The 10,973-nt window shown below is 40.8% G+C and overlaps 1 protein-coding gene and 1 long non-coding RNA gene across 2 annotated transcripts; both read left to right on the top strand.

Moving 5' to 3' along the window:
* Nucleotides 1-2,145: 2,145 nt before the first annotated feature.
* Nucleotides 2,146-6,272, top strand: LOC148153408 (uncharacterized). Its single transcript, XR_015761612.1, has 2 exons — nucleotides 2,146-2,409; nucleotides 5,780-6,272. It is a non-coding gene; the product is annotated as an uncharacterized LOC148153408 (long non-coding RNA).
* Nucleotides 6,273-6,527: 255 nt separating this feature from the next.
* Nucleotides 6,528-7,512, top strand: LOC148153407 (ADP-ribose glycohydrolase OARD1-like). Its single transcript, XM_088001443.1, has 4 exons — nucleotides 6,528-6,861; nucleotides 6,961-7,019; nucleotides 7,104-7,216; nucleotides 7,314-7,512. The coding sequence occupies exons 1-4, from the start codon at nucleotides 6,669-6,671 to the stop codon at nucleotides 7,435-7,437; spliced, it is 489 nt and encodes a 162-aa protein (XP_087857569.1). The 5' UTR covers nucleotides 6,528-6,668; the 3' UTR covers nucleotides 7,438-7,512.
* The last annotated feature ends 3,461 nt before the right edge of the window (nucleotides 7,513-10,973 follow it).

The following is a 10,973-nucleotide window of genomic DNA, read 5'->3' as shown; positions in this document are numbered from 1 at the left end:
TTAATGTCAGAGAAACAGTGTCTTTTGGGGGAATGCTCCGCAGAATACAATTTTATAAAAAAAAAAAAAAGCTAAGCAGTAGTTCTCAGGCAAAAAAAAAAGGGAGACAGGTGCATGCCTACGGCTTTCCATTATAAACCCCCAACACCGTTCAAACTCCATAATGTGCCCAGAAACTCAGCAGTGCATCACGGCAAAGAAAATACCCAATATACTTGGATGTTAATACTAAAGGTCGCATCTTTATGAAAGAGCTGTCCTTCCATAAGGAGTCTTTGAAAGCAAAACATTTTCTGGTGAAGCTTAAAGCACCACATATTACAAACATAACCAAATGAATTTTCATTCAGCTGGGTAACTTTTTAATTGCTTGCATAGCATTCATCTCTGTCATCATGCTTTATAAAAAAAAAAGCCAAGAAAATCAAGGAAACTAGAATTAAAAAAAAAAAAAAATCATGTCAGTGCTTTCGTAGAAAACATGCGTGTCCATTTCCCTGCACAGACACTGCCCTCAGCTTTTACTTCACACTTCCAAACATGGTGTTTTTGGACTGTGACCTCTGTGGGAAGGGTGAGTAGACACCAGTCAATAAATGTGAGCAGGGAAAGAGATGGAGGAACAGTGGTAAGTTCACATCTCTGTCATACACATCCTGTAGTTATTTTTGCTACAGGCTTATGCTGCTTGAGGACAAACTGACCATTGACAACCTGTCCTTGCTCTTCTACTTTATTTCACTATTTATTTTTGCCATTAGTTCTGTATTTTATGTCTGTTTTTCCGATCAAAGAGGTTTCATCAGAAGTGGCGCTGATTAGCTTCCTGGATGGGGACATTGCCATCGGCTTCTCCTGCCAATACTTTAATGTTCTCTTTCCATAGATGACACACCTGCCTGGGTTTTTGTGTTTATCCCTTGGTCTCTCCTAGATGAAGCAGAGGAATCAGCGTTTGCTGTGACTGTGTGTGCTGTTTTTGTTCTCTAGATTTTCCAACTATACCAAGATGAGTAGCAACTGCTGCAATTAACTCCTTGCTTTTTCTCTAACTGATAAAGTACTCCAGGGCCAATGCTTCTGTGTTTGTTGTGTGTTGGGTCTTCTTATAGCCTCATTGGGCAGAATCACACTGAACTAGGTATAGCTGTTGGTTTCATTCTGTTGAAAGGCAGCCTTTCTTTCCATTGTCACGTGCATGCACAAAATGATGGATTGCTACAAAGTAGATGATTATGTTTCCTTCGATGGGAATCGTTGTACTAAATAACATAAAAAATTGTGTTTAATTGAACTGCTTTATAACGAAGGTAAAACCGGAATGTGTGCAACATGAATTCTTCATGATTGAATGTTGTACAGTTTATGCAATTTATTTCATTTATTTCAAAATAGAAATAGATCAAAATGAAAAGAAGACAGATAAAGATACAACAATAGTTATAAAAGTTGGCATTAAGAAATCAAAACAAGATTTTGCATAGTCCAAAGAGGGAGAAGGTTGAAGTATCTGTTTAGAAATGCAGTTTTTATAAGAAATAAATATTGATGATGAATCACCTTCAAAAACCCATTTGGACTGTAAAAACATGAGCAAAGAAATGAAAGCATAGTAATTACACATTGATAAGAAGCTCATATCCTCCTTTTGTTTTGTCTTTCTCAACCTTTTTTTTATGCTTTCTGTAACCAAATAGAACACTTAAATATATATGTGTGTGTTCTTTCATTTTATTGTTGAGATTAATGTAAAGTTTAACTTGTGTAACTGCATCACAGTGCTTCTGTACAATAGTTCTCGACGTAGTCTTTTTTGAACATAATTTGCCATTTTATGTTTAAGATGCTGCCTATTTTTTTTTTAAATGCATGAATATTAAAAGGAAGAGGTCAAGCCTAGGCAAAAGCTAGAAAAGATTCAAAAAGCGTAATTTTCTCTAAATATTAAATAAATGAGAAAGTGAGAGTTAATCTAATAAATGCTCCTTTTACTTTGTGTCTTTTAAGTGCTACAAAATAGGCATATCATCAAAAATAATATGCTTGAAAATAACAAGCAGACAAAAACACTCATCTTGTAAAGGTTTTCAAAAACAAAACTGGAACAGCGTGCTGCTGAGTTTCAAAGACCAAAACGCAGCACACTTAAGACACAGAGGAAGCATGGAGTATGGAAGGAGGGGAGCTTTTCTTCCTTCACTTTCCAGATAGATACTTCTGAGGATCATCAGCTGTTTTCTCCTGGGGACCATGGCTGGTTGGAAAATAACAAAAACGACACGTATCACTGGAAGGCAAAGCTTCTTAGAAAACAATTTTATCAAACAACAGTCATCTTTGTCATGTAACTGAAAGGCTGAGTGTATTTTTTTTTTCCACAGTTTGAGCCTCTGTGACTCTGCCAAAGATGTGAGTAAAGCAATATAAAGCTGCTCAGTATAGAGCGCTTTACATATAACAACATAAATTAAACAACATTTCTTTGCTTGTGAAATTGTTTGGAAGTGTAGCTAAACCCACATCATTTCTTTGCAGATACATTGTATAAATTGGCCTTAAGGTTTCTATGCTTATGTTATTGTGTAAATTGTGACATTTTTGCATAAAGGAGCTAAATTCTGCAATATTGAGGCTAAAACTGTCCTAGTGCCGACCTATTTGGGTTGAAAGGAGGCTGCAGTGGAATTGTCCTGTTGATGACAAACGGTGCAGCTTGGTCAGTGTTTACGTCACAGGCCTGTGTTTGGGTGTATAACTATCTCACTCAGGCACCCAATTGGCGAGTCAGGAGTTGGAATTGCGAGCATTGATTGATGCTGTTTTGATCGTGATTAATTTGCAATGTGGACACGAAGTGGAATCTGTCTCCTTTCTGCTCAGACTGCAGCCAGCGTTTGCTGCCTGCAGTCTGCCTGTGAGATTGCCTGCAGAATGTAACTTTTGCATATTTCTTAAAACTACCAATATGTCATGACAGTATGTTATGAAACAGACAATCTGTGGAAAAATGAGCTAAATTGCCTTCTCCAAGTGCTCCCAGTGGTTCTGATTGGTCAGAAACAACAATCGGAGCCAGAAGGATGGTCTTAGTGCTGTCAATCACTCGTGCGTATGTGCTGTTCACACCCTTCACCTTGCTCTTTGCTATGACACAGCTTCTTCCCGACAGAAGAGCCTGTTGTGAATGCTCAGGTACTGCCAACAATCACAAAGGATAAACAGTTTTCCTGAAAACTAAGTTGTTTCTCCACCATGAGCACATTGATCTCCTGCAGTAGCTTGATTGACAGCGCCGGGACCTCCCTCCTGTCTCTGATTGGTTGTTTTTGAATGGGGGTGGGGCATTTCTACAGATGGCCATAGTAGCACTAGAGAGAGATGAAGGAGCTTTACTTTTTCAGAGATTATCTCTCACACTATACTGTCATGATAGTGTGGTGTTTTGATTGTGATTGTCTTTAACTATTATTAAAAACGTGTGATTTTTAATAATAGTTCCATACAGCAGCTTTAAAGTGATAATAATCTTAAAAGCAGTTAGTAGATAAACTTACAACACATTTATCTTTCAGATTGTTTTGACTCATAAAACAAAAATTGTTTAATCTTATATAATATCAGACAATTTTGCACTTTCAAAAGTTGCCTAATGTTTAGTTTAAAAGAAATCGTTAATACCTCTAAAAACTACTGCATCCAGCTGTTCTGTTTTTTTTGTATTTTTTTTTGTATTTTTATTAATTATTATTATTTTTTTAACTTACACAACTATTTGTCAAGTCAAGGTAACATCTCAAAAAAAACAACAAAAAAAAAAACATGGAGCAACATTTAACATTGCATATAAAATGTGTTTTTACGTCTATTCATAGTTATTCATTGAGCATCCATAAGCATTGATGTTTTTGCACAGCTGCCCTCCTCACTATGATCCCAGCTGAGGATCATTTCAGTTATGTGGCCCCCCACCATCACCCCCACCTTCGAGCTACTGACCTGGGTCTACTGAAATTATCTTGATGGCACCCAAACCCCAGGGGATCTGCTTCCTTGCTCCTCGCAGACACATCTCTCAGTTGGTAGCTCTGCTGCCTCTCAGCATGAAGGACATATGATCAATACGTTAATGACATCTTGCTTTTCACATGTTTCTGAGCTGTTTCTTCTTTTCCCGTTGAAAAGCACAAATTGGGTAAATAATAAAAAAAAAAATGTAGCATTGCAAGATCAACTCTACTTGGATAAGAACCACTGAAACATTTTTTTTTTCAGGAGTGAGGCAGGTAACAGCTTTGATACATATGTCATAAAAAGAGGACAAATTATGCCAATCAGTGTAGTTTCATTGTTACTGTACCTCTATTTTGTTGCTTTTCTGTGTCTGTATGAGAAATCGGTTCGGTCTAGGAGAGGATCCGTAGCTGTAGATTAAAAATTACCACTGAGCAACAAAGTGCAGCAGATGCCAAGGTTGCTCAGAAATGAGTTTTCTTGGCTTTTTGATTGAAATGTTGTGCTACACTGTGACTGGAGGCAAAGAGGTGCGAGGCGAGGACCTATTACAGACCATTCCACTGGTCAAGCCCAGACTATTAGATTCAAAATCTCCTCCACTTTCCAACTTTCCATCTAGACATATATTACAGAGGGCAACGCACAAGACCTAGTTAACTCTCTGGCCATTTTAAGACCTAAGTGGGTCAGGAGATCTGCTTTCCAGAGGTCTCCTCGCTGGACACGGTTAATTAGAGTCCTCTCCCTTTGCAAAGTCTATGGGGAGCCCGAGGAGGCTACCAGGCACACCTGTCAATATTTACTGTTCTAACAAAATACATCATTCATTGCCATCTGCTCTCTGGGAGCACATGTAGGGGCGCTGCTGCTGCAAAATTAATAGCTCTTCTAATGTGCCTTTCCTAATGGGCCTAATCAATTAATCAGCCCTCTGCAATCTGGAGACATCATTAACCAGTGCATATGTCCCTAATGCTGTCGCAAAGATGAGCTGGCTTCATTGCTGCTGTTGCCGACTTAACACGAATAATGGCATTTAAAGTTGCTGCTTTATTAATGTAAACATTGTAAATGTGCCTCAGCTAATGAGGGAGTACTCAGAGACAAAATGTCTTTATGGTGTTTTTCTTGCTGCTCCCGCTGTCTGATAACACATTGGATACAAGGGTGAAGATGCGTATCAAAGCAGAGAAGCTTAGATTTGATCTTGATTTATTTAATGTTCTGTCTCTGGCTTGTAGTCGGCAGCGTCCACATATCGCAGTCGCCCTGAGCTGGTGTGAATTTTCGGCTGTGTGCCTGTATGTTGCAGGGCTTTTCCTCGTCTTCTAATATATCTGGCAGCATATATTTATTAGCTTTGACTGTTTTCAAATCCAGTACAGAGACTTTTACGAAAGGCAACACAACCCGCGGCATAATTTTGAGGCGGGAGGGATGTCATACAAGTTTTCAAATTTTTTTTTACAAACTACAACCTGAAAATCGTGACATTGATATCTATTCAGTTTGTAGAACTACAATTCACTGTAATCACAGGAAAAAGTTTTTTTTTTTTTGAGGTATCTCTCTACCAACTGCAAGATTAAAATTTACAGTCATTTTTCTTTTTAAACTAGTTCAGTCACAGAACATATCTGATAATCAATTAACAAGTCTTGTAATAAATATTTCATTAAATTGAGATCTACATCATAGCAGGTGAACCTCTGTCACAGTTTTCTTAGTGTCTGACAGATTCTTTTTTTTTTTTTTTTTTCCCCAGATTGCTCTGAATTTAGCTCCAACCATCTTCCCACCAACTCTGACTGGCTATTCCTGTACCTGCTAAAGATGGGCATCTCCACAACAGGTTGCTGCTTTAGCCATTTTGCACTGATGCCTTTATTACACCATTAACAGCTCGACATACAACAAAAAATAGAACTCATTTACCATCAATTTCCAATTCTGCAATACACAATTTAACCATCAGATAAGCAAGGTCGCCATAGATTAATTTGGACATGTCAAAGTTCCACAGGGACTAATATGCTTTTCAATAACTGAACAATCTTTGCACTCTTCCACTGAGGACATACTTGTGTAGGCCAATGCAAATACTTGTTCTGTTATCAGACTGTGGTTTGACTTCTTGATTGCTTCTGTGAATAATGCCGTCATTGGTTTTACTGCACTTTGTTCAGGGTCATCAGATTTTTATGTGAACCATGTTGAAAACTATGCATGCTTTTCAACGCAATATACATTTAAGCATTGTTTTCTGTTGCTATATATATATATATATATATATATATATATATATATATATATATATATATATATATATATATAAGCATAAAATAAATTGAAGTTTTGTTAACCCATCACACACAACAAAACACAAGTTTTGTTGTGTGTGATGGGTTATTAATAGAGAAGCTAAGTACACCCTTCATCTCAATCAAAGTGACAGGTAGGCGGGACTTCCGGTTAAGGGGGGAGGGGGGTGAGTGTGAGTGGGGTAGGGGTGGGGGTCTATATGTTAATGAATTTAACACCTCTGACAGCAGCGGGTGGTGGCGCCTATTGTAATTGCCCGTCTGGGGCTGTTATAAAGTTGTCAGCTCTAGTTTTTATAGTTTTCCCCAAGTAGTTGTTTAAAAATAAACAGTATGAAGATGTGCAAAACTAAAAAACTTTACCGATCAGCCAAGTGGTCATTGAAGTATATGACTGGAGATTTGTTCTCCTGCCCGCGGTATGAATCCATGGCCCATTGCATCAGCGAAGACTGTCGCATGGGGCTCGGCATAGCAGTGACGTTCAAGAAGAAGTTTGGACGTGTCTCAGCGTTAAAGGAGCAGAGTAAGTCAGACTAGTTACTAAAACAGTCTTTGTTAAAAAATAAAAATAAAATAAATAAAATAACAAAAAACAACGTTTCATGTTTATGTTTCCTAACAGAGAAGCTGCCAGGGCAGTGTGCTGTCCTGACACACGGTCAGCGCTTCATCTACTATCTGGTATAGCACGCTGTAGAAGCAAAAAAAAAAAAAAAAGTTGTTTTGTTACGCCATCTTGTAACCGTAGCCTGTTATGCGTTTCAGATCACAAAGAAAAAAGCCAGCCACAAGCCCACATACATCAGCTTGAGACAGAGTCTGGAAGATATGAAATATCACTGCTTACAAAACGGTGTCAACAGGGTTTCAATCCCACGGTTAGTAGAAACTATTATAATAATAAAATATCCCTTAACTCTTCTTTAGCGGGCGGTTATTAAACCATGTGTTTTATCTTGTCTCTCCCCACCACAGAATCGGCTGCGGGCTGGACCAGTTGGAATGGTCAAAAGTGTCAGAGATCCTGGAAGAGGTCTTTAAAGATGCTAATATCACCGTCACGGTGTACAGCCTGCCAGGGATAAAGCTGAAACCTTAGCTCTAATTGTTTGTACTCAGACAGCAATATACCTGTATTCTGCACCTTTTGTCAAATAAATATTTTACTCGTCAACCGGACTTTTGTCTTTTATTGCTCCAGACTAGCGGTACTCAGCTGTTGATATGTGTATTCTGTACCTTTTGTCAAATAAGTGTTTTAATTGTCTTAGACCCCTCACCGCGCGACTTGCGCCTGAAGTGGTCCAGACTAGCTGGCTCCTTAGCGCTGATTGGTTGAATTCAACCGCTATTCAGATCCTAACACACCCACCTGTCCACGTGGGTGGTGTCGTAGCATTACGTGGCGTGGTTTAATAGGTCGACAAAAGGTGGTGGGTGGTTCTCCACACCTCTCCTATTTTGTAACGGTACTAGTTTCTTAACTATTTCACTGAATCCCTACCAGCGTTTACCGACGGGATCCTGCTGAAGGTACATTTGTGTTTTAATTGTCTTCTTTTATTTATTTTCACTCTAAGAAAATAAAATCTAAATAATGGCGGTGCTTTCTGATTCTCAGTTCAACGATATATTCAGCAATGGTAAGTAGCAGAACTTTTCTTTTTTTTTTTTTATCTCTTTCTTAAAGCTGTGGGGGAGTGTTTGGATGTTACATTCGAGCGCTGTAATTTGTCTACAGATACATCCAGCAATGCAGCAGATGCAACCATCCTAGCCCAACCCGATTCTCAGTTCAGCTGTATATTCAGCGTCAGTAAGTACCGCAGCTTTTTTTTTTTTTTCTCCCCCCTGAAAGCATGTTTAAGACCGGGCGGAGGTGTGGGGTTTGGGGTGTTACGTTCACGTATTGTAATTTGTCTACAGACCCGATTGCTGAGGTACCGGATGACGTCTTCCTAACACAATTTCTCACCGGTCAGTATACCTGTATTTTATTTTTTTATTTTTATTTTTTTTAACAAGTTCTTAAATCAAAGAAGGTGACTAATCATTTTAATATGCAGATTCACCGGCCCCTCGGGTTGTTTCCGGAGATGAGGGGAGGGCTCGGCCCAGGAATCGTCTGTCGCTAAGTAGATCAAGACCGTATGATCGTGTTCTCAGCAATATAACAAACACACAGCACAACCCGACAATCACCATCAACGACTCAGACGTCAACGACTCAGAAGACGACTTCCTGCCACCTCATCAGAGTGTTCGTTCGAACACAGCTTCACCGGCTAACGGGGCTAGCACACGTGCCGCTAGCACACCTCCAGCCGCCGCAAGACAACGTATCGCTCCACGGGGTACCCAGCAGCGCAACGCATCTAGTGGCGGTGGTACACGCGCCGCTAACACACTCCCAACCACCGCAAGACAACGGGTCGCTCCACGGGGTCCCCAGCAGCGCAACGCATCTAGCGGGGGTGGTACACGCAGCGCTAGCACACCCCCAACCACCGCAAGACAACGGGACGCTCCACGGGGTCCCCAGCAGCGCGTCGCATCTAGCGGGGGTGTTACACGCAACGCTACCGTCCATCCCCCCAACACCAGCAGGCGACGCGCATCTAATTCTACAGATGCTAACGCAGCTAACCAGCATCGCAACCCAGCTAACGGGGCTAGGACACATTCTGCGAACAACGAAGCGTACAACCCCCACCAAGCGGTAAGGGGTCTCGGTAAGTTTATTTAATTAGCAACCTGTTAAAAAATAAATAAAAATAAATAATTATCATTACCATGACGCTAAATGTACTAAGAATGTTATTCTGTTTTACAGCCTTATCTCCACGAGCACTGGACAGAGCTTACCTCGCTGATGAATTAATTTCAGGTACATTCTACCTTATTATTTTTCTCCTCCCTTCAACTTCTTTGTGTCAGCTATAGATGTTAATTTTTTCTGTCTGTTTTCTATCTTTTCAGAGGCTTTGCTGTTCGTGAATCAAACCCCAGCCAGAGGAAGCGTTCGATCCAGGAGTGGTAGAAGAATCCGTACACGACGTTTGGACCGGATTAATAAAGCACGTGCCACAACACTTCTTGAAGCAAGTCAGATTCTGATACGACTATTTCCAACGATGTAAAAGGTGATCGTTAAATGTGTACCATAATTCTCACATTGTTTTTTGTACTCACTATCTGGGTAAATATGGGTGAACGAGTTGGTAGCGATGATCCCCAGGGAATAAACTTTGTACAGGAATCATCAGATTATGCAACATTAATTCAGAACTCAATCTGTGTTTTGAACAGACTTGCTTTAGCGTTACAACCTTTACAAAATACAGACAGTCCTGCGCATAGCCCGCCTCACAGTCCTTTAAGGTCACCCGTTTCAAACGAATCTGAAGCACCACACCCGTTCAGTCAAATTGACGAGGCGGTAAACGGGTTAAATGAATACACAACATTAATTCAGAACTCAATCTGTGTTTTGAACAGTCTTGCTTTAGCATTGCAACCTTTACGAAATACAAACAGTCCTACACATAGCCCGCCTCACAGTCCTTTAAGACCGACTGTTTCAAACGAACCTGAAGCACCAGACCCGTTCAGACAAATTGGTGAGATAATAAAACGGTTAAATACTCAACAAAATGGGTCATCAGAGGACGCTGCACCTGCCTCTACACCAGAGGATGCTGTTCCATCCACATCAGCTGCTAGTTTTCAGACTTTAGCTGCAGCTACCTCTGATGCAGAGGACGCTGCACCTGCCTCTACACCAGATGATGCTGTCCCATCCACATCAGCTGCTAGTTTTCAGACTTTAGCTGCAGCTACCTCTGATGCAGAGGACGCTGCACCTGCCTCTACACCAGAGGATGCTGTCCCATCCACATCAGCTGCTAGTTTTCAGACTTTAGCTGCAGCTACCTCTGATGCAGAGGACGCTGCACCCGCCTCTACACCAGAGGATGCTGTTCCATCCACATCAGCTGCTAGTTTTCAGACTTTAGCTGCAGCTACCTCTGATGCAGAGGACGCTGCACCTGCCTCTACACCAGAGGATGCTGTCCCATCCACATCAGCTGCTAGTTTTCAGACTTTAGCTGCAGCTACCTCTGATGCAGAGGACGCTGCACCTGCCTCTACACCAGATGATGCTGTCCCATCCACATCAGCCGACGTCACCGCAGCCGGTGTAGGTGTTCAACAGGGTGGTAATCTGAGTAGCCAACTTTTACCTAACCACGCTCAGAATGGGTCAGATCACCAGCCACCAGTTGAGCGCGAGCGTTTTAACAACGTAGAAATAAGGCGTCCCTTTAGCATCCCACCACCGTGCCCAGGGTCTGTACCAGACCTTGCCTCATTTTATACAGATGTTATGCATGTCCTTATTGATCTAGCTGATGTAGCAGGCACGTTAGCCAGACGTAACGACGTTGTCCAGTTAGAACTAGTTGGGGATAATGTTGCACAGAATGTAAATATTCGTGTTACCGACAATGATGTAATAGAACCAACCTTTATCCAATTTTTGGATGAACTCATACAATCAAATGGCGGCTTACTTTCATTTGGAAACCTTGAATTTGTTCTTCAGGTCGTGAGGGATCCTTCTGGTGGTGTTAA

The sequence above is a fragment of the Poecilia mexicana genome, unplaced genomic scaffold (assembly GCF_051168715.1).
Source record: "Poecilia mexicana isolate PSO_F unplaced genomic scaffold, ASM5116871v1 scaffold_20, whole genome shotgun sequence".
NCBI lineage: Eukaryota > Metazoa > Chordata > Actinopteri > Cyprinodontiformes > Poeciliidae > Poecilia > Poecilia mexicana.
The sequence above is the reverse complement of the archived record's forward strand: the minus strand, read 5'-3'. Positions and strand labels throughout refer to the sequence as shown.